Source organism: Lissotriton vulgaris, chromosome 8, assembly GCF_964263255.1.
Source record: "Lissotriton vulgaris chromosome 8, aLisVul1.2, whole genome shotgun sequence".
Classification (NCBI taxonomy): Eukaryota; Metazoa; Chordata; class Amphibia; order Caudata; family Salamandridae; genus Lissotriton; species Lissotriton vulgaris.
In genome coordinates, this window is record NC_141696.1 from 1,564,182,018 (window position 1) to 1,564,208,821 (window position 26,804).

Consider the following 26,804-nt stretch of genomic DNA (forward strand, 5'->3'; position numbering starts at 1 on the left):
AGGCAGCGCCGACACCAGAGGCAGCGCCGACACCAGAGGCAACGCCGACACCAGAGGCAACGCCGACAACAAAGACCCGCCGACACCAGAGGCAGCGCCGACACCAGAGGCAGCGCCGACACCAGAGGCAGCGCCGACACCAGAGGCAGCGCTGACACCAGAGGCAGCGCCGACACCAGAGGCAGCGACGACACCAGAGGCAGCGACGACACCAGAGGCAGCGACGACACCAGAGGCAACGCCGACACCAGAGGCAGCGCCGACACCAGAGGCGCCGCCGACACCAGAGGCGCCGCCGACACCAGAGGCAGCGCCGACACCAGAGGCAGCGCCGACACCAGAGGCAGCGCCGACACCAGAGGCAGCGCCGACACCAGAGGCAGCGCCGACACCAGAGGCAGCGCCGACACCAGAGGCAGCGCCGACACCAGAGGCAACGCCGACACCAGAGGCAGCGCCGACACCAGAGGCAGCGCCGACACCAGAGGCAGCGCCGACAACAGAGGCAGCGCTGACAACAGAGGCAGTGCTGACATTGAGGCATTCAATAACACTAAGTAATGGCCCCGAGACAACATATGGGCCCGAGCCGAGGCACGTGACTGACAGGAGAAGGGCCGATAAGTGACATTAGGGACTGGCAGGAAGGTCGGTAATGATATTAGCACGTGACGGGACCGGCTGTCACCACCCCCCGCTGCCTCCCTAAATAGATCCTGGCCTGGTGGGAGCTCCAGCTAGGGCCTGTACGGCTAGTAATGGACCGCAGTCCACGGAATCTGATTGGCTGCCCCCCCTGCAACATTCCTCCAGTGGGGCTAAGAGACCTCACGCACTGGGGGTTAGACCTCGAAAGAGGACTTGGCTGAAGTGGGACATTTCACATCAGTGGCTGAACTAAACCAACCATCACTCGACAACTTACAGGAGCTCCCGCCATGCACTGCGGCTGACCTGCACCAGGCACCCTATGCAGTGACTGAGGTATGCAGAAGAGCTCTCACAAGCACAGCTCTGCTGTCCTCTACCAGGCACCCTACGCAGTGACTGAGGTATGCACAAGAGCTCTCAAGAGCACAGCTATGCTGGTCTGCAACAGGCACCCTATGCAGTGACTGAGGTATGCAGAAGAGCTCTCACAAGCACAGCTCTGCTGGTCTGCACCAGGCACCCTATGCAGGGACTGAGGTATGCACAAGTGCTCTCACAAGCACAGCTCTGCTGGCCTGCACCAGGCACCCTATGCAGTGACTGAGGTATGCACAAGAGCTCTCACAAGCACAGCTCTGCTGGTCTGCACCAGGCACCCTATGCAGGGACTGAGATATGCACAAGAGCTCTCACAAGCACAGCTCTGCTGGTCTGCACCAGGCACCCTATGCAGTGACTGAGGTATGCACAAGAGCTCTCACAAGCACAGCTCTGCTGGTCTGCACCTGGCACCCTAAGCAGTGACTGAGGTATGCACAAGAGCTCTCACAAGCACAGCCCTGCTGCTCTGCACCAGGCACCCTATGCAGTGACTGAGGTATTAACAAGAGCTCTCACAAGCACAGCTCTGCTGGACTGTACCAGGCATCCTATGCACTGACTGAGGTATGCAGAAGAGCTCTCACAAGCACAGCTCTGCTGCTCTGCAACAGGCACCCTATGCAGGGACTGAGATATGCACAAGAGCTCTCACAAGCACAGCTCTGCTGGAATGTACCGGGCACCCTATGCAGTGACTGTAGTATGCACAAGAGCTCTCACAAGCACAGCCCTGCTGGTCTGCACCATGCACCCTATGCAGTGACTGAGGTATGCACAAGTGCTCTCACAAGCACAGCTCTGCTGGCCTGCACCAGGCACCCTATGCAATGACCGAGGTATGCACAAGTGCTCTCACAAGCACAGCTCTGCTGGCCTGCACCAGGCACCCTATGCAATGACCGAGGTATGCACAAGTGCTCTCACAAGCACAGCTCTGCTGGCCTGCACCAGGCACCCTATGCAGTGACTGAGGTATGCACAAGAGCTCTCACAAGCACAGCTCTACTGGTCTGCACCAGGCACCCTATGCAGGGACTGAGATATGCACAAGAGCTCTCACAAGCACAGCTCTGCTGGTCTGCACCTGGCACCCTAAGCAGTGACTGAGGTATGCACAAGAGCTCTCACAAGCACAGCCCTGCTGCTCTGCACCAGGCACCCTATGCAGTGACTGAGGTATTAACAAGAGCTCTCACAAGCACAGCTCTGCTGGACTGTACCAGGCATCCTATGCACTGACTGAGGTATGCACAAGAGCTCTCACAAGCACAGCTCTGCTGCTCTGCAACAGGCACCCTATGCAGTGACTGAGGTATGTACAAGTGCTCTCACAAGCACAGCTCTGCTGGCCTGCACCAGGCACCCTATGCAGTGACTGAGGTATGTACAAGAGCTCTCACAAGCACAGCTCTGCTGGTCTGCACCAGGCACCCTATGCAGTGACTGAGGTATGCACAAGTGCTCTCACAAGCACAGCTCTGCTGGCCTGCACCAGGCACCCTATGCAGTGACTGAGGTATGCACAAGAGCTCTCACAAGCACAGCTCTGCTGGCCTGCACCAGGCACCCTATGCAGTGACTGAGGTATGCACAAGAGCTCTCACAAGCACAGCTCTGCTGGACTGTACCAGGCATCCTATGCAGTGACTGAGGTATTAACAAGAGCTCTCACAAGCACAGCTCTGCTGGCCTGCACCAGGCATCCTATGCAGTGACTGAGGTATGCTGAAGAGCTCTCAGAAGCCCAGCTCTTGACCCAATATGTACGAGTTTACAATTCCAGCACAAATTATAGCCCATTAAATCAAACAAAAGAAAACGATTTGCCTAGGATCACACAATTTGGTGAAGCTTGGAAGGGGAGATTGATCCCAGGTCTTCTGCTTTCAGACTGTGCATTTTAAGGCATTAGATGGACATTTCTTTATTTCTCCTGTTTTACATCAAATATTAATGATTTATTTTTAATTCTTGGTGCATAGGGTGGAACTCAGATGCAAGTCAACTGTCATTTGCACCTCAGATATGTCCTAGATTCTTATTTTAGATGGAACAGGTGATTCCATCACATGAGAGGTATTTACCTGCCGCCCGTTGCTCAGCCCCAGTTCAGCACCCCCTTGTGGAGGTTTGTGGACGTGCAGCGACAGATGGGAGTGTGTTACACGGCTCACTTGAACCGTTCATGGTTGGTCAATAACAGAGTGATGCACACTTTGTAGAAACCACACCACAGCGGAAATGATTACAAAATGTTTGAAACGATGCGCCTCATTTCCCAGTTCCAATCAGTGAATGTTTAAGTACAGTTTGTCTCGAAAGGTAGACAAGCTGTTTTTTATAGCTCTGGACATTCGAGAGCCTGGATGTGGCCATGTTAAAGGTCGCCAACTTGTTTCCCTGCCTGGATACGGCTGGTCTCCTGGTTACCCTGCCTGGGTACGGCTGGTATCGTCGTTACTCTGCCTGGGTACGGCTGGTATCGTCGTTACCCTGCCTGGGTACGGCTGGTATCGTCGTTACCCTGCCTGGGTACGGCTGGTATCGTCGTTACCCTGCCTGGGTACGGCTGGTCTCGTCGTTACCCTGCCTGGGTACGGCTGGTCTCGTCGTTACCCTGCCTGGGTACGGCTGGTCTCGTCGTTTCCCTGCCTGGGTACGGCTGGTCTCGTTGTTCCTCTGCCTGGGTACGGCTGGTCTCATTGTTACTCTGCCTGGGTACGGCTGGTCTCGATGTCACCCTGCGTGGGTACGGCTGGTCTCGTTGTTACTCTGCCTGGGTATGGCTGGTCTCCTGGTTACCCTGCCTGGGTATGGCTGGTCTCGTTGTTACTCTGCCTGGGTACGGCTGGTCTCGATGTCACCCTGCGTGGGTACGGCTGGTCTCGTTGTTACTCTGCCTGGGTATGGCTGGTCTCCTGGTTACCCTGCCTGGGTATGGCTGGTCTCGTTGTTACTCTGCCTGGGTACGGCTGGTCTCGTTGTTCCCCTGCCTGGGTATGGCTGGTCTCGTTGTTACTCTGCCTGGGTACGGCTGGTCTCGTTGTTACTCTGCCTGGGTACGGCTGGTCTCGTTGTTCCCCTGCCTGGGTACGGCTGGTCTCGTTGTTCCCCTGCCTGGGTACGGCTGGTCTCGTCGTTACCCTGCCTGGGTACGGCTGGTCTCGTCGTTACTCTGCCTGGGTACGGCTGGTCTCGTTGTTACTCTGCCTGGGTACAGCTGGTCTCGTTGTTCCCCTGCCTGGGTACGGCTGGTCTCGTCGTTACTCTGCCTGGGTACGGCTGGTCTCGTCGTTACCCTGCCTGGGTACGGCTGGTCTCGTTGTTACCCTGCCTGGGTACGGCTGGTCTCGTTGTTACCCTGCCTGGGTACGGCTGGTCTCGTTGTTACCCTGCCTGGGTACGGCTGGTCTTGTTGCTCCCCTGCCTGGGTACGGCTGGTCTCGTCGTTTCCCTGCCTGGGTACGGCTGGTCTCATTGTTACTCTGCCTGGGTACGGCTGGTCTCGATGTCACCCTGCGTGGGTACGGCTGGTCTCGTTGTTACTCTGCCTGGGTACGGCTGGTCTCGTCGTTACCCTGCCTGGGTACGGCTGGTCTCGATGTCACCCTGCGTGGGTACGGCTGGTCTCGATGTCACCCTGCGTCGGTACGGCTGGTCTCGATGTCACCCTGCGTGGGTACGGCTGGTCTCGTTGTTACTCTGCGTGGGTACGGCTGGTCTCGTTGTTACTCTGCCTGGGTACGGCTGGTCTCGTTGTTCCCCTGCCTGGGTACGGCTGGTCTCGTTGTTACCCTGCCTGGGTACGGCTGGTCTCGTCGTTACCCTGCCTGGGTACGGCTGGTCTCGTCGTTACCCTGCCTGGGTACGGCTGGTCTCGTTGTTACCCTGCCTGGGTACGGCTGGTCTCGTCGTTACCCTGCCTGGGTACGGCTGGTCTCGTCGTTACCCTGCCTGGGTACGGCTGGTCTCGTTGTTACTCTGCCTGGGTACAGCTGGTCTCGTCGTTACCCTGCCTGGGTACGGCTGGTCTCGTCGTTACCCTGCCTGGGTACGGCTGGTCTCGTCGTCACCCTGCCTGGGTACGGCGGGTCTTGTCGTCACCCTGCCTGGGTACGGCTGGTCTCGTTGTCACCCTGTCTGGGTACGGCTGGTCTCGTTGTTCCCCTGCCATGGTACGGCTGGTCTCGTTGTTCCCCTGCCACGGTACGGCTGGTCTCGTCGTTACCCTGCCACGGTACGGCTGGTCTCGTCGTTACCCTGCCACGGTACGGCTGGTCTCGTCGTTACCCTGCCACGGTACGGCTGGTCTAGTCGTTACCCTGCCTGGGTACGGCTGGTCTCGTCGTTACCCTGCCCCGGTACGGCTGGTCTCGTCGTTACCCTGCCGGGGTACGGCTGGTCTCGTCGTTACCCTGCCGGGGTACGGCTGGTCTCGTTGTTTCCCTGCCTGGGTACGGCTGGTCTCATTGTTACTCTGCCTGGGTACGGCTGGTCTCATTGTTACTCTGCCTGGGTACGGCTGGTCTCGATGTCACCCTGCGTGGGTACGGCTGGTCTCGTTGTTACCCTGCCTGGGTATGGCTGGTCTCCTGGTTACCCTGCCTGGGTATGGCTGGTCTCGTTGTTACTCTGCCTGGGTACGGCTGGTCTCGTTGTTACTCTGCCTGGGTACGGCTGGTGTCGTTGTTCCCCTGCCTGGGTACGGCTGGTCTCGTTGTTCCCCTGCCTGGGTACGGCTGGTCTCGTCGTTACCCTGCCTGGGTACGGCTGGTCTCGTCGTTACCCTGCCTGGGTACGGCTGGTCTCGTTGTTACTCTGCCTGGGTACGGCTGGTCTTGTCACCCTGCCTGGGTACGGCTGGTCTCGTTGTCACCCTGTCTGGGTACGGCTGGTCTCGTTGTTCCCCTGCCACGGTACGGCTGGTCTCGTTGTTCCCCTGCCACGGTACGGCTGGTCTCGTTGTTCCCCTGCCACGGTACGGCTGGTCTCGTCGTTACCCTGCCACGGTACGGCTGGTCTCGTCGTTACCCTGCCACGGTACGGCTGGTCTCGTCGTTACCCTGCCACGGTACGGCTGGTCTAGTCGTTACCCTGCCACGGTACGGCTGGTCTAGTCGTTATCCTGCCTGGGTACGGCTGGTCTCGTCGTTACCCTGCCCCGGTACGGCTGGTCTCGTCGTTACCCTGCCGGGGTACGGCTGGTCTCGTCGTTACCCTGCCGGGGTACGGCTGGTCTCGATGTCACCCTGCGGTGGTACGGCTGGTCTCGTTGTTACTCTGCCTGGGTATGGCTGGTCTCCTGGTTACCCTGCCTGGGTATGGCTGGTCTCGTTGTTACTCTGCCTGGGTACGGCTGGTCTCGTTGTTACTCTGCCTGGGTACGGCTGGTCTCGTCGTTACCCTGCCTGGGTACGGCTGGTCTCGTCGTTACCCTGCCTGGGTACGGCTGGTCTCGTTGTTACTCTGCCTGGGTACGGCTGGTCTCGTTGTTACTCTGCCTGGGTACAGCTGGTCTCGTTGTTCCCCGTCCTGGGTACGGCTGGTCTCGTCGTTACCCTGCCTGGGTACGGCTGGTCTCGTCGTTACCCTGCCTGGGTACGGCTGGTCTCGTCGTTACCCTGCCTGGGTACGGCTGGTCTCGTTGTTACCCTGCCTGGGTACGGCTGGTCTCGTTGTTACCCTGCCTGGGTACGGCTGGTCTTGTTGCTCCCCTGCCTGGGTACGGCTGGTCTCGATGTCACCCTGCGTGGGTACGGCTGGTCTCGTTGTTACTCTGCCTGGGTACGGCTGGTCTCGTCGTTACCCTGCCTGGGTACGGCTGGTCTCGTCGTTTCCCTGCCTGGGTACGGCTGGTCTCGATGTCACCCTGCGTGGGTACGGCTGGTCTCGATGTCACCCTGCGTGGGTACGGCTGGTCTCGTTGTTACTCTGCGTGGGTACGGCTGGTCTCGTTGTTACTCTGCCTGGGTACGGCTGGTCTCGTTGTTCCCCTGCCTGGGTACGGCTGGTCTCGTTGTTCCCCTGCCTGGGTACGGCTGGTCTCGTCGTTACCCTGCCTGGGTACGGCTGGTCTCGTTGTCCCCCTGCCACGGTACGGCTGGTCTCGTTGTTCCCCTGCCACGGTACGGCTGGTCTCGTTGTTCCCCTGCCACGGTACGGCTGGTCTCGTTGTTCCCCTGCCACGGAACGGCTGGTCTCGTCGTTACCCTGCCACGGAACGGCTGGTCTCGTCGTTACCCTGCCACGGTACGGCTGGTCTCGTCGTTACCCTGCCAGGATACGGCTGGTCTCGTCGTTACCCTGCCCCGGTACAGCTGGTCTCGTCGTTACCCTGCCGGGGTACGGCTGGTCTCGTCGTTACCCTGCCGGGGTACGGCTGGTCTCGTCGTTACCCTGCCGGGGTAAGGCTGGTCTCGTCGTTACCCTGCCTGGGTACGGCTGGTCTCGTCGTTACCCTGCCTGGGTACGGCTGGTCTCGTCGTTACCCTGCCGGGGTACGGCTGGTCTCGTAGTTACCCTGCCGGGGTACGGCTGGTCTAGTTACTCTGCCTGGGTACGGCTGGTCTCGTTGTTCCCCTGCCTGGGTACAGCTGGTCTCGTTGTTCCCCTGCCTGGGTACGGCTGGTCTCGTTGTTCCCCTGCCTGGGTACAGCTGGTCTCGTTGTTCCCCTGCCTGGGTACAGCTGGTCTCGTTGTTCCCCTGCCTGGGTACAGCTGGTCTCGTTGTTCCCCTGCCTGGGTACAGCTGGTCTCGTTGTTCCCCTGCCTGGGTACAGCTGGTCTCGTTGTTCCCCTGCCTGGGTACAGCTGGTCTCGTTGTTCCCCTGCCTGGGTACAGCTGGTCTCGTTGTTCCCCTGCCTGGGTACAGCTGGTCTCTTTGTTCCCCTGCCTGGGTACGGCTGGTCTCGTGGTTACCCTGCCTGGGTAGGGCTGGTCTCGTGGTTACCCTGCCTGGGTACGGCTGGTCTCGTGGTTACCCTGCCTGGGTACGGCTGGTCTCGTTATTCCCCTGCCTGGGTACGGCTGGTCTCGTTGTTACCCTGCCTGGGTACGGCTGTTCTCGTTCTCTGCCCATCTCATCCTTACCTCCTGCAGCAACGCTGCACAATTAATTTATTTTATTTTGATTTATAAAGTTTTATATAGCGGGAACAAGATCCCAAAGGATATCAGAGCGCTTTACAATATGATGGGAGGAAGGACATAAATGCAGTGTCAAAGTACTATTTTATAAAGTTACTGTCCCACTATAGTTCCCAAAATCGATCTTTGCCAGTGAATAGGAAATTGTTCTGAAAGTGTGATGTGCTGGATCAGGACACAACAGCCCAGGGTAGGTTTGCGGACGCGATGCTCTTCGGGCCGGCAGCCGGATGTATTTCATAGTTCTGCTATGTACGAGATGAAAGATCACACGTGCTCACACAGGGCGGGCTCGTGCGCCGGGAGGGTTCAGCCCTCCTCCGGAGCCCCAGGGTGGCAGAGCAGCGAGCGGACTCATGTAGATTCTGATCACTGCCCACAGATTGTGGTGTATCTCGCGGTTCTTAAATCTCCCCTCTCGTGTGGTTTTCCATGGAAACTAGGAATATTTCCTTGAGAATGCCAATGTCTTCTTGAAAGTGGTAGTTCGGACTGGAACTGCATGCGCCCCTTTCTTGTGAGTAAACTTGATCAGCATTTCCTTCTCCTCCGTGGATGCTGGGGGCTCGTCGAGAGTGGGGCTTACACTCGTTCTGGGTGGGGCTTACACTTGTTGTGGGTGGGGCTTACACTCGATGTGAGTGGGGCTTACACTCGTTGTGAGTGGGGCTTACACTCGTTGTGAGTGGGGCTTACACTCGTTGTGAGTGGGGCTTACACTCGTTGTGAGTGGGGCTTACACTCGTCCTGGGTGGGGCTTACACTCGTCCTGGGTGGGGCTTACACTCGTCCTGGGTGGGGCTTACACTCGTCCTGGGTGGGGCTTACACTCGTCCTGGGTGGGGCTTACACTCGTCCTGGGTGGGGCTTACACTCGTCCTGGGCGGGGCTTACACTCGTCCTGGGTGGGGCTTTCACTCGTCCTGGGTGGGGCTTTCACTCGTCCTGGGTGGGGCTTTCACTCATTCTGGGTAGGGCTTTCACTCATTCTGGGTGGGGCTTTCACTCATTCTGGGTGGGGCTTTCACTCATTCTGGGTGGGGCTTTCACTCATTCTGGGTGGGGCTTACACTCGTCGTGACTGGGGCTTACACTCGTCGTGACTGGGGCTTACACTCGTCGTGACTGGGGCTTACACTCGTCGTGACTGGGGCTTACACTCGTCGTGACTGGGGCTTACACTCGTCGTGACTGGGGCTTACACTCGTCGTGACTGGGGCTTACACTCGTCGTGACTGGGGCTTACACTCGTCGTGACTGGGGCTTACACTCGTCGTGACTGGGGCTTACACTCGTCGTGACTGGGGCTTACACTCGTCGTGACTGGGGCTTACACTCGTCGTGAGTGGGGCTTACACTCGTCGTGACTGGGGCTTACACTCGTCGTGACTGGGGCTTACACTCCTCGTGACTGGGGCTTACACTCCTCGTGACTGGGGCTTACACTCCTCGTGACTGGGGCTTACACTCCTCGTGACTGGGGCTTACACTCCTCGTGACTGGGGCTTACACTCCTCGTGACTGGGGCTTACACTCCTCGTGACTGGGGCTTACACTCCTCGTGACTGGGGCTTACACTCGTTGTGAGTGGGGCTAACACTCATGAGCGTAGTGGGTCCCCTCGCTGTGAGGGTGAAGGCTCATTCTTTGGCACTGATTCACGGCTGAGGGTTCAGTCGGTTGCTCTGTGCCTCGTGATGGTGGTTACATATTGTTCTACCAACAATAAGAACATGAGGCGGGCCTGCTGCTATATGTGGCGGCGACGGCCTTTTGGGGCAGTGAGTCATTTGTAAAAACATAAATGAAGAACCCCAAACTGTATCTTAGGGTCCCACTGCCGAATGCCAGGGTTACCCCAGCACCTCCTTTCACTTCATCCAACTCTTGCAGGTTCTTTTTTGATCCCCTGCTCGGCCTTTATCCTTGTTTTCCTTTCTCTCTTTCTTTCTCATCTTTGGTTCTCTCTCTTGCTCTGGGTCCTGCTCTGCTGGTGAACAATAAACCCCCGCCTCCTCAGATGAGCGCAGGTGCCCACCGCAGACCCAACAGTGGCGGGTAGGGCTCGTGGGCATCCTTTGCACGGGAGAGTGGTCTGACCACTGGAGACCTCTGGCACTCACAGCTGCATGGAGCCTACGCCAGCTGGAGTGGGCTGGCAGTGGAGATAGCTTGTTTCATGTGTAGCCTTCTGCCTAAATCAGGAGTGCTTGTGTATAAACTTCTTGTCCCTCCCCTCACCTAAGCCAATCACAACGCTTGGGGACGAATCCAAGCCAGGGGCTTAGGGGGAGGCCATTTTCTCCATGTAGGCTGCATTGCACCCTGCATGGAGAAAGGGCAGAGTGTGCATGACTGGTTTGGGAAGCCCCAGAAGGCTGACCAAACAGTTATTGAACCCTCAGGCGTGGGCAAACCACTCCTCCCCTGCCCAGCCCTGCTCGCAGCGCAGCCCCCCCACCTGCCCACCCACAAGCAAACCCTTCTGCTTTCTCTCAGCGCGAGAACAGAAACATGAAATGGCAGCTATTACTATTTTATGTTTCTGTTTCTCGCACTGTGAGAAAGCGGTGATGCGCCGCTCCTCCGCCTTAGTTGAGGAGCCGCCCCTGTCAGATGAAAGTGTCTTCTACACAGAGGTCTCGGCTGTTTGAGTTGAAAGTCTACAGCTACAAAGTGATCAGCTCACCGCCCTGTTGAAATATTTTACTTTATACAGTCCAGCCTTCTAGGGACCATTTTATATTTTTTAGGAACGTCGACCACTTGATTCTTGGATGCAGAAATGTTCTTCCTGTATTCTTTTACTGCTCTTTCTCAGAAACGAAAAGTGTGTCTGTTTGTTTGCTTTCGGTTTTAGCAGAGGAGACTCCTTGCCTCCCACTGCAGCTGAAGCATTTCAGCTCTAAATTAACCCCCTCCTTGGAAAATTACCCAGACAAAAGAACGGGCACGTAGTGCCCTATCATTTTCCGCTCCCTCCTCCCTCCAACCATACCTGAGTTCTCCACGAAGAGTTGAGATGGACGCAGGGAACAAAGGGATTAGAGAGGAGTGGCGCGCCCCCTGGGATGCTGTTGCGCCCCCCACAGTTTGAAGAACTCTGCTCTAGACTCTTTATGAGGCTAGAGGCAAGAGTACATTCAGTAAACTTATTTAACACACAGTAAATTAGCACAATATACGTTGAGCCCTAGGGGCGTACTAAACCATATATTAAGAAAGTGGTATAAGTACCAGGACTTGCATAGACACAAGGCCTAGAGCCTTCAAAACCACTGGGGCCACCAGGAGCCACCCAAGGTAGTGACACAGGGAAACCACGGGGACGCGTGCAGTGTCTAAACACAGCCGCAAATCACCATTAACTTCTATGGGAAAAGTTGCGGTTGGAACTTTAAAGATAAAGGACACTTAGAGGAGGGCTTGGAGCAAACCCCTTCAGAACTAGGCAGTTCTAAAGTCAATACCCACGGGAGCACCGGAGTACTCTAATTACCTCACCCAGGGAAGCCGTGTGCATAGGCGTCTTGTTTGGTCGTCTATTTCAATGGCGATCTGCTGCAAAGTACTGCTGGCGACCAAGTCGAAAGTGTCCGGGTGGATCCAAGGGTGGATCCGAGATCTGAAGAACCTGAAAGCAGAGGGGACAGAGTCTGGGTCACTAGCTAGTGTCCAGGAAGGCGATGAGCGGATGCCCACCGATGTCGGGTGATTTCAGGTGAAGAAGGTGAAGCTTGACTCTTCAGCCATGAGAAGCAGGAGGCGTCGAGGACGACCAGGAGCTGGATTCAAGCTGTCCCACAAAGGATGTTGAGTGCTGCGGTGTCGGTTTCCGGATTGGACCCAACAAGCTTTGGCTATAGCAACCCACGCAGAAAGCAGAGATTGGCTTCGGTGCAGACCAGCAAGGTCTGAGGGACTCACCACTTGGTGGGGAGTCAGGGTGCGTCTGGAGCAACCAGGAAAGCCCAAGAAACAGAAGTGTTACCTTCATGGGGACCCACCAGTCGACGGACCAGGGATTGCGAAGGAGCCTCGAGCGGAAATGCTAGAAGCGGGCCCACGGAGCACTCGTGGAGTGTAGGCCCACAATCTTCGGTGCAGATGGTGCTCGGGGCTTGGACTACAAGTAGCCCAATGCACAACTTTAGGAAAGCTGGAGAAGTTGATGCACTTGAAAACGTGCACAGTGTCCAGGAGTTCCAATTCCACGTCACTCGTGAGGGCTGCGGGTCTCAGCTTTGCTGGGATCTCGTGTCGGCCACCGAGAAGTCTGGAAGCCCATGTCCTGAGTCGCAAATACTTCGGGGTCCAGCAGGAGCCTCGGAAATGCAGATCGGCAAGATACTTCTTTGGTGCCTGTTTGAACAGGGGAGTCACTCCTTGACCCCAAGGAAGATTTTTCCGTCTTCTAGTTGTGTAGATTGTCAAAGTTCCAGGATATATGTTGCAGAGTTTCATCCAGGTGTAATCTGAAGTCCTTAGGACTGGGGTCCCATACTTATACTAAGAAAGAGGGTTGGACATACTCTGGGGACCCACCTATGGGAGGGCCTGGGAAGAGGGGTGGTTACACCCATTCCCTTTGTCCAGTTTTGCTGCAGAGCAGGGGCTGATTGCCCCTGTAACCGGTTTGACCTGGAGTATGCACAGGGACACCAAGTGTGCCCCAGCACTGTCTGAAAAGCATTCTGTGAATGCACCCACCCAGCCCCAATACACTAAAGCCTGTCTGGGAGGTGGTTACACCTCCCTGTGACAGGAAACCTATTGCCCAGGCCTCCCCTGTCGGAGTTTCGGTCAGCAGCAGGAGGTCAGACTCATGTCTGTGGCAGCAGCATCCATTTTGTGATGCTGAGGCTCTTAAACTATTACCGGTCAGACCGATGTGTACATGTCTTCTTCCTCTAGAAGGGTGGAATTCTACCCCCGCCGCCAGGACAGGCGGGGGGGGGGGTAGGGTTCCAAAGTGTTTGACACCAAATATGACATGTTTCCTTGCGGCCATTGCAAAGTTAGCATTAACCGCGAGGTTATAATGCACTTAAGAGTACGTGGTCTGGCTACCTCACAGAACAGCCTCAGAGAATAGATTCCGAAAGCTGCAGAGGGGTCCTGCTCATGCTAGGGCACCCTCTCACACAAAACCAAGCACTCTGCCTTCAGGATTGATAAGGCCTGCCATAGGAGTGATTGATAGGTTTCTATGTGTCAGTGATTTAAAGGTAGATATAGGTAACCTATATCTTAGTTAGGGGTGCCTGCACCACCTTACCCAGGATGCAGTAGCAGACCTGTGGTGATATTTTGGAAGGCTTCCCAGGGGTGGCATAATATATTCTTCAGACCCTGGTAGGCCTTTGGGGGACCTATGCCCTTAGCACCTAAGGTACCATATACTAGGGACTCACAAGGGTAACCCAGTAACCAATCCGGAGTGTAACTAAAGTACATGTAATTAGTTTAGAGAGGAAGCAGCTAGGCTGGGGTCCTGGATAGCAGGGCCCCAGCCAGACTAAAGTCGAAAAACAGTGAAACACCAGCAAAAAGTGGGGGTAACCATAGGAAGCAGACCCTACTCTCATACAGTACTGGCCAGATTGATTTGTTAAATATGGTGATACGCTCAAATGCACTCATGACAGACCTGCTAAGCATGTGTGAGGTCTTAAGATCTGATGTCACTTCCTGTGATGTCACTTCCTGTGAAGACATGGGTGTGGTGCCACACGCTGTGATCTCACTCGCATACTGTCTAACTTGGTAAGTCCCCCTACATTTTTTTTGTGGGCTCGTGCCCTGCCCCACAGCCATGGGGTAGACCACCCAGATAAAACGTAGGGTGGGCAAGAGGGGCTCTCTGCCGATGGGGGGCTTGGGTAGGAGGCTCTGGACAACCCTTTAAAATGATGCCAGGTGAAGGCTCTTTAAAGGTCTTACGTTTCTGGGAGATGCCAGGGCCCTTAGATTTGGGTGCATGAGGGGACCCACGAAGATCTGTCAGGGCACAGTGGAGGGGTCTGTTTGTATTACCAAGGAGTCCGTGAGGGGCACTGATGGGTGTTTATGGGGGCAGAATGTGGCGGCACACCTGAGGGTCTGTAGGATGCACAGACGAGGGTACATGGGGGCACACATCAGTGTGTGCGAGGGCACGGAGCAGTGAAAGCAACAAGAGAGGGGTGGCATGTGAGGCAAATGCGACTGTACACACAGGTGTCTGAGGGCACAGGTGAGGGGGTCTGTGGTGCGTATAGGGAAGGTATGCGAGGACAAAGGTGACTGTATGTGGGGTGTCTCGGAGGGCACAGTTGAGGGGGTCTGTGGTGCGTATAGGGGAGGCATGTGTGGCAAATGCGACTGTACACACAGGTGTCTGAGGGCACAGGTGAGGGGGTCTGTGGTGCGTATAGGGAAGGTATGCGAGGACAAAGATGACTGTATGTGGGGTGTCTCTTGGGGCACAGGTGAGGGGGTCTGTGGTGGTTTGAGGGGAGGTATGTGAGAACAACTGTGACTGTATGTGGGGTGTCTCGTATGGCACAGTTGAGGGGGTCTGTGGTGAGTATAGGGGAGGTATGCGAGGACAAAGGTGACTGTATGTGGGGTGTCTCGTAGGGCACAGTTGAGGGGGTCTGTGGTGAGTATAGGGGAGGTATGCGAGGACAAAGGTGACTGTATGTGGGGTGTCTCGTAGGGCACAGTTGAGGGGGTCTGTGGTGCGTATAGGGGAGGTATGTGAGGACAAATGTGACTGTATGTGGGGTGTCTCGTAGGGCACAGTTGAGGGGGTCTGCGGTGAGTATAGGGGAGGTATGTGAGGACAAATGTGACTATATGTGGGGTGTCTCGTAGGGCACAGTTGAGGGGGTCTGCGGTGAGTATAGGGGAGGTATGCGAGGACAAAGGTGACTGTATGTGGGGTGTCTCGTAGGGCACAGTTGAAGGGGTCTGTGGTGAGTATAGGGGAGGTATGCGAGGACAAAGGTGACTGAATGTGGGATGTCTCGTAGGGCACAGTTGAGGGGGTCTGTGGTGAGTATAGGGGAGGTATGCGAGGACAAAGGTGACTGTATGTGGGGTGTCTCGTAGGGCACAGTTGAGGGGGTCTGTGGTGCGTATAGGGGAGGTATGTGAGGACAAATGTGACTGTATGTGGGGTGTCTCGTAGGGCACAGTTGAGGGGGTCTGCGGTGAGTATAGGGGAGGTATGTGAGGACAAATGTGACTGTATGTGGGGTGTCTCGTAGGGCACAGTTGAGGGGGTCTGCGGTGAGTATAGGGGAGGTATGTGAGGACAACTGTGACTGTATGTGGGGTGTCTCGTAGGGCACAGTTGAGGGGGTCTGCGGTGCGTATAGGGGAGGTATGTGAGGACAACTGTGACTGTATGTGGGGTGTCTCGTAGGGCACAATTGAGGGGGTCTGTGGTGAGTATAGGGGAGGTATGTGAGGACAACTGTGACTGTATGTGGGGTGTCTCTTGGGGCACAGGTGAGAGGGTCTTTGGCGAGTATAGGGGAGGTATGGGAGGACAACTGTGACTGTATGTGGGGTGTCTCGTAGGGCACAGTTGAGGGGGTCTGCGGTGAGTATAGGGGAGGTATGTGAGGACAAATGTGACTGTATGTGGGGTGTCTCGTAGGGCACAGTTGAGGGGGTCTGCGGTGAGTATAGGGGAGGTATGTGAAGACAACTGACTGTATGTGGGGTGTCTCGTAGGGCACAGTTGAGGGGGTCTGCGGTGCGTATAGGGGAGGTATGTGAGGACAACTGTGACTGTATGTGGGGTGTCTTGGGGCACAGGTGAGAGGGTCTTTGGCGAGTATAGGGGAGGTATGTGAGGACAACTGTGACTGTATGTGGGGTGTCTCTTGGGGCACAGGTGAGAGGGTCTGTGGTGAGTATAGGGGAGGTATGTGAGGACAACTGTGACTGTATGTGGGGTGTCTCTTGGGGCAACACTCAAATCACTGTATTTGATTCATATACGCGATGTTTTTTTAATAAGGAATTAATCCAGCTGGATCCGTTTTCTAACGCAAAAGAACTTAATACATAATTAAGAGTCATTTCATTTTAAATGAAGCAGAGGGCATGTATATGCTGTAAGGTCATACAGATGTTATCTTGGGGTTTCTTTCTGTATTGAGACGAGCCGCCAGGGCTCGTGGAGCCTTGAAGATAAAGCGCGGGGGTCCGACCTGCAGGACCCGGGGCCCCTCAACAGAGGAACTGAAACCACCCGAATCCCACCGACCCCTCACAGAGGAACTGAAACCACCCGAATCCCACCGACCCCTAACAGAGGAACTGAAACCACCCGAATCCCACCGAATCGAGACCAAACATCATGAGATGCTGAAGAGCGATCACAGGGACAGTGGGGGGCTCACGGCCGCCTCCATCCAGGGTCTCCAGGTGAAAGTTTCTCCTTGACCTGCGCTCCAGCCAGGGCGGAGACCAGTTGGTTCACATCCTGCACCCCCCCCCCCCCCTCACCCCCCGCGCCAGAGGCCTGGTCACCCCAGAAGGGGTGCAAGCCCCCTGGCAGTGCCACATCTGAGGGGTGCCCTGTGGGCGCAAGGCCCCCTGGCAGTGCCACATCTGAGGGAGGCCCGGTGGGTGAAAGACCCCCTTGGCAGTGCCACGTCTGAGGGGTGCCCTGTGGGTGCAAGGCCCCCTGGCAGTGCCACGTCTGAGGGGTGCCCTGTGGGTGCAAGGCTCCCTTAGCAGTGCCACGTCTGAGGGGTGCCCTGTGGGTGCAAGGCCCCCTTAGGAGTGCCACGTCTGAGGGGTGCCCTGTGGGTGCAAGGCCCCCTTAGCAGTGCCACGTCTGAGGGGTGCCCTGTGGGTGCAAGGCCCCCTGGCAGTGCCACGTCTGAGGGGTGCCCTGTGGGTGCAAGGCCCCCTTAGCAGTGCCACGTCTGAGGGGTGCCCTGTGGGTGCAAGGCCCCCTTAGCAGTGCCACGTCTGAGGGGTGCCCTGTGGGTGAAAGACCCCCTTGGCAGTGCCACGTCTGAGGGGTGCCCTGTGGGTGCAAGGCCCCCTGGCAGTGCCACGTCTGAGGGGTGCCCTGTGGGTGCAAGGCTCCATTAGCAGTGCCACGTCTGAGGGGTGCCCTGTGGGTGCAAGGCCCCCTTAGGAGTGCCACGTCTGAGGGGTGCCCTGTGGGTGCAAGGCCCCCTTAGCAGTGCCACGTCTGAGGGGTGCCCTGTGGGTGCAAGGCCCCCTGGCAGTGCCACGTCTGAGGGGTGCCCTGTGGGTGCAAGGCCCCCTTAGCAGTGCCACGTCTGAGGGGTGCCCTGTGGGTGCAAGGCCCCCTTAGCAGTGCCACGTCTGAGGGGTGCCCTGTGGGTGCAAGGCCCCCTTAGCAGTGCCACGTCTGAGGGGTGCCCTGTGGGTGCAAGGCCCCCTGGCAGTGCCACGTCTGAGGGGTGCCCTGTGGGTGCAAGGCCCCCTTAGCAGTGCCACGTCTGAGGGGTGCCCTGTGGGTGCAAGTCCCCCTGGCAGTGCCACATCTGAGGGGGGCCCTGTGGGTGCAACCCTGGCTGGCACCCCCCGGAGAGCGGCTTGGCACGGGCCCCATCTTCAGGCGTCCGCGGGTTGTCAGCAATTACAAGTGTAAGCTCGGCAGCTGGGGGCCTTACACACGGGTCAACCTCCGGCCAGTGCCCCCTTCTCGAGCCGTGGGGTGCAGCGCTCACTGATGGAAGGGCACGGAGCACCCCCAGACACCCAGACTGCCCCCACCCCCGGGGGCCCCGGGTGCAGGGGGCACGTGTGCCCAAGGAGGGCAGGCCGGGGTCTCCAAGACATCCGGGGCATTCCTGGGGATAAAAATACCCTCTGCCAGCCAGCACTTTCGCTGCTGGCGCTCCGGTGGGGGGGCTGGGGGAGGGGGGCGCCGGTCCGGACTGCTGTATAAGGACCTGTCGCGAGCACAGGGGGTATAAAAGAGGGAACAGATGGGCCCGGGGCCGCCGAAGACCTCAACAACTCTCCTTCGCCACTTCAGACAGACCCCAAGCACGGTGAGTGGGCAGCGCCAGCCGGGGCCCGGGGGCCCGGGGGCCCTGGCACTGAGGGGCTATCGATGGAGGGGGCGGCTGTAGGACTGGACGGGGCCTCAGGGACCCTCGCACTGAGGAGGTGAGGGGTGAGCAGGCATTGCCCTTGGGGGCCCTGGCACTAGAGAGGCTGGTTAGGGAGGGGTTCGCTGGCACTACCCTCGGGAGCCTGGCACTGGGGGGGGAGGGGGGGGTCAGCTGTAGCTGGGACGGGACCTGCCCTCAGGGACCCTCGCACTGGAGGGGACTGGAGGGTAGAGAAGTCATCAGTATGGCAGGACTGGCACTGCCTTCCGTGACCCTGGCACCGGGGGGGGCTGGTGATGAGTCAGCTGCAGGATAGGACTGGCACTGCCCTCGGGGACCCTCGCAATGAGGAGACTTGGGGTAGAGGCGTGAGCAGTAGAGCGGGACTGGCACTGCCCTCGGGGACCCTCGCAATGAGGAGACTTGGGGTAGAGGCGTGAGCAGTAGAGCGGGACTGGCACTGCCCTCGGGGACCCACGCAATGAGGAGACTTGGGGTAGAGGCGTGAGCAGTAGAGCAGGACTGGCACTGCCCTCCGTGACCCTGACACTGGGGGGGACGGGGGCTGGTGATGGAGGGGTCAGCTGTAGGGCAGGAAGGGGCCTGCCCTCAGGGACCCTGGCACCGGGAGACTGGGGGAGAGGGGTGAGCAGATATTGCCCTTGGGGGCCCTGGCACTAGAGAGGCTGAGGTGGGGGGAGGGGGTTGGAGTCACCCGTGGGCAGTGTCTGTCACAGGGGGAGGGAGAAATGGAGAGCAGCAGACAGTTGCCCCAGCGCCCTGTGGTCCTGCTGGCCGCCTCTAGGCACCAGAGAGTCCAAGTGACCAGCTGAGAGCTGCACCAGGGCTGAGGGCAGCGCCCGGGGGTCCTCCTGGGCGCTTCTAGGCACTAGAGGGTTCAAATGACCAGCGTATAGCATCACCGGTGCCGAGGGCAGCGCCCGGGGTCCTGCTGGCCGCCTCTAGGCACTAGAGAGTTCAAGTGATCAGCTGAGAGCTGCACCGGGGCCGAGGGCAGCGCCCGGGGTCCTGCTGGCCGCCTCTAGGCACCAGAGAGTTCAAGTGACCAGCTGAGAGCTGCACCGGGGCCGAGGGAAGCGCCCGGGGTCCTGCTGGCCGCCTCTAGGCACCAGAGAGTCCAAGTGACCAGCTGAGAGCTGCACCGGGGCCGAGGGCAGCGCCCGGGGTACTGCTGGCCGCCTCTAGGCACTAGAGAGTCCAAGTGACCAGCTGAGAGCTGCACCGGGGCCGAGGGCAGCGCCCGGGGCACTGCTGGCCGCCTCTAGGCACTAGAGAGTCCAAGTAACACGCTATAAACAGCGCTAGAGCGGAGGCAATGGTCGCGGATCCTTAGGGTGGGAGGAATGGGGGGGGGGGGGGGGGGGGCAGTGTGTCTGTGAGAGGCCCAGTCTGACCCATGCCTCTCCCTCCTCAGGTTCAAGATGGCCTTCGCCGGACTCCTGAGCGACGCTGACATCGCTGCGGCCCTGGACAGCTGCAAAGGTAAGACCCGAGGAGCCCTGGCACCGCCAGCCCAATGCCACCCTCCTCGCCCATTGCCTCTGGCGCCCCCTGCCCAATGCCACCATCCTCGCCCCCTGCCTCTGGCGCCCCCTGCCCAATGCCACCCTCCTCGCCCCCTGCCTCTGGTGCCCCCTGCCCAATGCCACCCTCCTCGCCCACTGCCTCTGGCGCTCCCTGTCCAATGCCACCCTCCTCGCCCACTGCCTCTGGCGCTCCCTGTCCAATGCCACCCTCCTCGCCCACCGCACTCCCCCCGATCCAGGACCTCCCCTCACACTAACCCAGCTCTGGGGCCTGCGCACTCTCGGCGCTTTATTCTATGCCTCAACCTCTCCTTTTCACCTCCCCACCCTTCCACCCTCTCACCTGTGCCCCCTTCCCACACCCACCACCCTCACACCTGTACCCCTCTCACCCATCCCACCCTCACACCTGTGCCCCCCTCCCTCACCCATCCCACCCTCACACCTGTGCACCTCCCTCACCCATTCACCCTCACACCTATGCCCCTCCCTCACCCATTCACCCTCACACCTGTGCCCCTCCCTCACCCATTCACCCTCACACCTGTGCCCCTCCCTCACCCATCCACCCTCACACCTGTGCCCCTCCCTCACCCATCCACCACTCACACCTGCGCCCCTCGCTCACCCATTCACCCGCTCACAACTGGAACCATCCACCATTACAGTTGTGCCTCACCACCCTATCACAGCGGTGTCCCTCCCCACCCTTGAACATATGCCCATTGTCTCACCCATCCACCCTCACAGCTGTGCCCTTCCCCACCCTCTCACACCTACACCTGTGCCTGTCTCTACTTCCACCCTCACATCTGTGCCCCTCCACCCCCACTCCTGTGCCCCTCCACTCTGTCACACGTGCCCTTCACCCTCTCACACCTGTGCCCTCCCTCAACCCTCACACCTGTGCCCTCCCCTACACTCACACCCGTGCCCTCCTCTACACTCACACCCGTGCCCTCCCCTACACTCACACCTGTGACCGCCACCCTCTCACACCTGTGACCTCCACCCCCTCACACCTGTCCCTCTACTCTTTCACACCCGTATCCACCCCTCCCCCTCTCACATCCGTATCCACCCCTCCCCCTCTCACACCCGTACCCACCCCTCCCCCTCACACCCGTGCCCACCCTCTCCCCCTCTCACACCTTTGCCCTCCACCCTCTCACACCTGTGCCCTCTACCCTCTCACACCTGTGCCCTCTACCCTCTCACACCTGTCCCTCTACTCTTTCACACCCGTGCCCACCCTCTCCCCCTCTCACACCTGTGCCCTCCACCCTCTCACACCTGTGCCCTCCACCCTCTCACACCTGTGCCCTCCACCCTCTCACACCTGTGCCCTCCACCCTCCCACACCTGTGCCCTCCACCCTCTCACACCTGTGCCCTTCACCCTCCCACACCTGTGACCTCTACCCTCTCACACCTGTCCCTCTACTCTTTCACACCCGTGCCCACCATCTCCCCCTCTCACACCTGTGCCCTCCACCCTCTCACACCTGTGCCCTCCACCCTCCCACACCTGTGACCTCTACCCTCTCACACCTGTCCCTCTACTCTTTCACACCCGTGCCCACCATCTCCCCCTCTCACACCTGTGCCCTCCACCCTCTCACACCTGTGCCCTCCACCCACTCACACCTGTGCCCTCCACCCACTCACACCTGCGCCCTCCACCCTCTTACACCTGTGCCCTCCACCCTCTCACACCTGCGCCCTCCACCCTCTCACACCTGCGCCCTCCACCCTCTTACACCTGCGCCCTCCACCCTCTTACACCTGCGCCCTCCACCCTCTTACACCTGCGCCCTCCACCCTCTCACACCTGCGCCCTCCACCCTCTTACACCTGCGCCCTCCACCCTCTTACACCTGTGCCCTCCACCCTCTTACACCTGTGCCCTCCCTCCACAGCTGCAGACTCCTTCAACTACAAGAGTTTCTTCGCCAAGATCGGCCTCCAGGGCAAGTCCGCGGATTGCGTCAAGAAGGTGTTCGCCGTCCTGGATCAGGACCAGAGCGGATTCATTGAGGAGGATGAGCTCAAGTGAGTGGGGTGCTGATGGGGTGCTCAGGGGGTTCAGGCGCCTGCCCGCACAGCCTTGGTACACAGATCATGCCCCGAGCAGCCTTGGTACACACCGATCATGCCCCGAGTAGCCTTGGTACACACCGATCATGCCCCGAGCAGTCTTGGCACACACCGATCATGCCCCGAGCAGCCTTGGTACACACCGATCATGCCCCGAGCAGCCTTGGTACACACGGAGCATGCCCCGAGCAGCCTTGGTACACACCGATCATGCCCCGAGCAGCCTTGGTACACACCGATCATGCCCGAGCAGCCTTGGTACACACCGATCATGCCCGAGCAGCCTTGGTACACACCGATAATGCCCCGAGCAGCCTTGGTACACACCGATCATGCCCCGAGCAGCCTTGGTACACACAGATCATGCCCCGAGCAGCCTTGGTACACACCGATCATGCCCCGAGCAGCCTTGGTATACACTGATCAAGCCCCGAGCAGCCTTGGTACACACCGATCATGCCCCGAGCAGCCTTGGAACACACCGATCATGCCCGAGCAGCCTTGGCACACACCGATCATGCCCCGAGCAGCCTTGGAACACACCGATCATGCCCAGAGCAGCCTTGGTACACAACGATCATGCCCGAGCAGCCTTGGTACACACCGATCATGCCCGCGCAGCCTTGGTACACACGAATCATGCCCGAGCAGCCTTGGTACACACCGATCATGCCCCGAGCAGCCTTGGTACACACCGATCATGCCCCGAGCAGCCTTGGCACACACCGATCATGCCCCTAGCAGCCTTTGCACACACCAATCATGGCCCGAGCAGCCTTGGCACACACCAATCATGCCCCGAGCAGCCTTGGCACACACCAATCATGCCCCGAGCAGCCTTGGTACACACCGATCATGCCCCGAGCAGCCTTGGTACACACCGATCATGCCCGAGCAGCCTTGGTACACACAGATCATGCCCGAGCAGCCTTGGTACGCACCGATCACGCCCGAGCAGCCTTGGTACACACTGATCATGCCCGAAGCAGCCTTGGTACACACCATTCATGCCCCAAGCAGCCTTGGTACACAATATTCAAGCCCAGAGCAGCCTTGGTACACACCGATAATGCCCCAAGCAGACTTGGTACACACCGATCATGCCCAGAGCAGCCTTGGTACACACCAATCATGCCTGAGTAGCCTTGGCACACACCGATCAAGGCCCTAGCAGCCTTGGCAGACACCAATCATGCCCCAAGCAGCCTTGGCACACACCAATCATGCCCCAAGCAGCCTTGGTACACACCAATCATGCCCCAAGCAGCCTTTGTACACACCAATCATGCCCCGAGCAGCCTTGGTACACACCAATCATGCCCGAGCAGCCTTGGTACACACGATTCAAGCCCAGAGCAGCCTTGGTACACACCAATCATGCCCCGAGCAGCCTTGGTACACACCAATCATGCCCGAGCAGCCTTGGTACACACGATTCATGCCCAGAGCAGCCTTGGTACACACCAATCATGCCCCGAGCAGCCTTGGTACACACCAATCATGCCCCGAGCAGCCTTTGTACACACTGATCATTCTTCGAGCAGCCTTGGAACACACTGACCATGCCCTGAACAGCCCTGGTACACACCATTCAAGCCAGAGCAGCCTTGGTACAAACCGATCATGCCCCAAGCAGCCTTGGTACACACCAATCATGCCCCGAGCAGCCTTGGTACACACCAATCATGCCCGAGCAGCCTTGATACACACCGATCATGCCCCGAGCAGCCTTGATACACACCGATCATGCCCCGAGCAGCCTTTGTACACACTGACCATGCCCTGAACAGCCCTGGTACACACCATTCAAGCCCGAGCAGCCTTGGTACAAACCGATCATGCCCCAAGCAGCCTTGGTACACACCAATCATGCCCCGAGCAGCCTTGGCACACACCAATCATGCCCCGAGCAGCCGTGGGACACACCAATCATGCCCCAAGCAGCCTTGGTACACACCAATCATGCCCCAAGCAGCCGTGGGACACACCAATCATGCCCCAAGCAGCCTTGATAAACACAGATCATGCCCCGAGCAGCCTTGGTACACACCAATCATGCCCCGAGCAGCCTTGGCACACACCAATCATGCCCCGAGCAGCCTTGGCACACACCAATCATGCCCCGAGCAGCCTTGGAACACACTGATCATGCCCTGAACAGCCCTGGTACACACCATTCAAGCCCCGAGCAGCTAGAGATCTGTGGACAGCACAAGACCACATGTGGAGGCAGACGTGGGATGACGGGTGTTAAATCTTAGACGGAAGCAGGAATGGGAGGCTAGGGTTGAACCTCCCATGGAGGCAAAGAGTGGGAGGCTGGTGACCGTCTAAGGTGGTAGGAATATGTGCCCTTTTGCAGAACTCTCACAGTCCATTCTTTCTCTCCAACCCAGGCTGTTTCTCCAGAACTTCAGCGCCGGTGCCAGAGCCCTGACCGACTGTGAGACCAAGACCTTCCTGGCCGCCGGTGACTCCGATGGTGACGGCAAGATTGGAGTAGACGGTGAGTTCCATCAAGGTACTGCCATCTGGGGGGCTCTCTCCAGATGGCACAGTCCACCTGTTCTCAAGTAGCGCTAGTTGATGCTAACGGTCGGCCCTTCTCCAGCTCCCCCTCCAGGGGCACCAGCTTGGCCAGGCCACTTCTCCCTGGTGGTACTAGCAGGGCCACTCTCAGAGTCCTCTCTCCTGGCCTTTGGGTGGCACCGGTTGGCCCAATTCACCAGCTATCCTGTGGGTGGCCCTAGCTGGCCACTAGGCCAGAGGCTCTCTGATCAATGGCAGGAGATGGCCCAGCCTGCCTTCTCCTTGCTGTAGCAGTGCCAGGCCCAACACATCTGCTCTCCTCTGGGAGGCACTAGATGGCCCTCTCTCCTCTTGGTGGCACCACCTGCTCTTCTGGGTGCAACCGGATGCCTGGCCCTCCTCAGGGTGGCACTAGGTGGCCCTGTCCTCTTACTGTTCTATGGGTAGCACTAAAAGGCCCAGTTGTCCTGCTCTCCCGTGGGTGGCACCAAACGGCCCTGTAAAGCCGCTCTACTCCGGATGGCACCAACCGCTCTTCTGGGAGGCACTAGTTGGCCCTGCTTGCCCGCTCTGCTTCCATTTAGTCCACCCTCTCTCCAAATGGCACTTGATGGCCCACTTTCCCCAGTGTAAAGCATATTCCTGCTAACCTCCCCTAGGCTTCATCTGTTGTACTTTGTCAATACTCCATCGCCAGGAAGCCGCTTGGTCGCAGTGCGCTTTACTAAGAACCTTCAACTTCTAACTAGACTCTGTGTGAACGCTTCCTTCTCGGTGGCTCTAGATGACCCGCACTGCTGGTCCGCTTTGGGGGGCACTCGATGACCCGCTCCACCTGCTCCACTTCAGGTGGCAGAAACTGTCAGCCCCCTTTGCCATCACCAGGTACCACGGGCTGGGCTACTTCTGACAGACTCCGCCTGGGTGGTACAAGCTAGCCTAGCCCCCTTACTGTCCCCAGGTACCACTGGCTGGGCTTGTCAAACTGCTCCTGGGTGGTACAGCACCCCCTTTCCCCTCCGGGTGGCACAAGTTGGCCTAGCTCCCCTGCTCTCAGTGCACATGAACAGAGACCTTTTTCTATACACCACAGAAAAGCTTTGTATTTTTATTTTTTGTATAGGTTTTTAAAATCTTTATTTACGCAATAGCCTGTAAAGAACGTATTCAAGCAAAGATGCAGAGACCTCAATGTAGCCCCTTTTTAACCAATTTGTAAATGTTATTCGCAGAGTTCCAGGCCCTGCTCAAGAACTAAGCTCTCCCGGATGACGACCAAGCTGCCTGCACCGCGCCCAATCCGTCTTACTTGAAAACAGGGATGTATTTCTGCATTTTGTACAGTGAACTGGCATTGACAATCCCACGGACTGATGGAGCTGTGATGAGCCCCTTCCACTGTGGGGGCACTTATCGATCGAAGGACTGCACCGCTGGGGTCTGACCTGGGCCCGCCTCTCAATAAACGGAGATATTTTCACTCTTGTCCTCCTTGGGTTTCTTTAATAAACAACTGAAAAAACTGCAGGAGAAAAAGATGTGCCACGCGGAGGGGTGAGAAAATGATCACGGTGAATGGCGGCTGGCGTTCGGCAGGATGTTGAGATTCTGGATACTTGCAGTGTGCCGGAGTGATTAATTTGAGCCGGTGTCTTCCGATCCTGGCACTGGCAGTTAATTCTCACCACTGGCACTTGTGAGAATCTACCACATGGGGGCGCTGTCTGTGTAATTTAGAGATGAGCACAACAACATGTTTAACAAATCAATATATATCTGCCACCCAAGCCCTGCCTACAGCTCTGGGTGGGCTGGGCTTCGCGATCACACTTGTAGGAGTGTGAGGGCCACTAGTGGCGTTTGTACCATCGCTGGCAGGGGCACTGGGTGGAGTAAGCAGCAGAGCCCTCCCGCGAGGGCCAGAGCACTTTGATTATTATTGTTTACAAACTAAGCACGGAGTATACAGGATGAGGGTCCCGGAGGGAGAGGGCGAGACCAGAGGCTGGCAGGGCAATAGGGAACCTAGGGAGCGGAAGAGGCTGGCAGGGCAGTATGGAACCTAGGGAGCGGCAGAGGCTGGCAGGGCAGTAGGGAACCTAGGGAGCGGCAGAGGCTGGCAGGGCAGTATGGAAGCTAGGGAGCAGCAGAGGCTGGCAGGGCAGTAGGGAACCTAGGGAGCGGCAGAGGCTGGCAGTCCAGTATGGAAGCTAGGGAGCAGCAGAGGCTGGCAGGGCAGTAGGGAACCTAGGGAGCGGCAGAGGCTGGCAGTCCAGTATGGAACCTAGGGAGCAGCAGAGGCTGGCAGGGCAGTAGGGAACCTAGGGAGCGGCAGATCAGTATGGAACCTAGG

General features: G+C 58.2%; 2 protein-coding genes across 3 annotated transcripts in view; one reads left to right on the top strand and one right to left on the bottom strand.

Moving 5' to 3' along the window:
- Positions 1–26,804, bottom strand: part of GDAP2 (ganglioside induced differentiation associated protein 2) — a 305,146-nt gene that overhangs the window by 182,115 nt on the left and 96,227 nt on the right. The window lies entirely within an intron of this gene.
- LOC147700427 (parvalbumin beta-like) lies at positions 18,096–25,931 on the top strand. Its single transcript, XM_086935833.1, has 5 exons — positions 18,096–18,216; positions 19,715–19,782; positions 21,745–21,877; positions 24,319–24,428; positions 25,684–25,931. Exons 2-5 carry the CDS (start codon positions 19,722–19,724, stop codon positions 25,707–25,709), a joined length of 330 nt encoding a protein of 109 aa, XP_086791959.1. The 5' UTR covers positions 18,096–18,216; positions 19,715–19,721; the 3' UTR covers positions 25,710–25,931.

What these genes read in the sequence shown, in the direction of transcription:
- LOC147700427 (XM_086935833.1), top strand. Translation starts at nt 19,722, where the DNA reads ATGGCCTTCGCCGGACTCCTGAGCGACGCTGACATCGCTGCGGCCCTG. An exon ending in GGCCCTGGACAGCTGCAAAG is followed by an intron (nt 19,783 to 21,744) that starts GTAAGACCCGAG and finishes CTCCCTCCACAG; the next exon opens with CTGCAGACTCCTTCAACTAC. An exon ending in CGGCAAGATTGGAGTAGACG is followed by an intron (nt 24,429 to 25,683) that starts GTGAGTTCCATC and finishes TGTTATTCGCAG; the next exon opens with AGTTCCAGGCCCTGCTCAAG.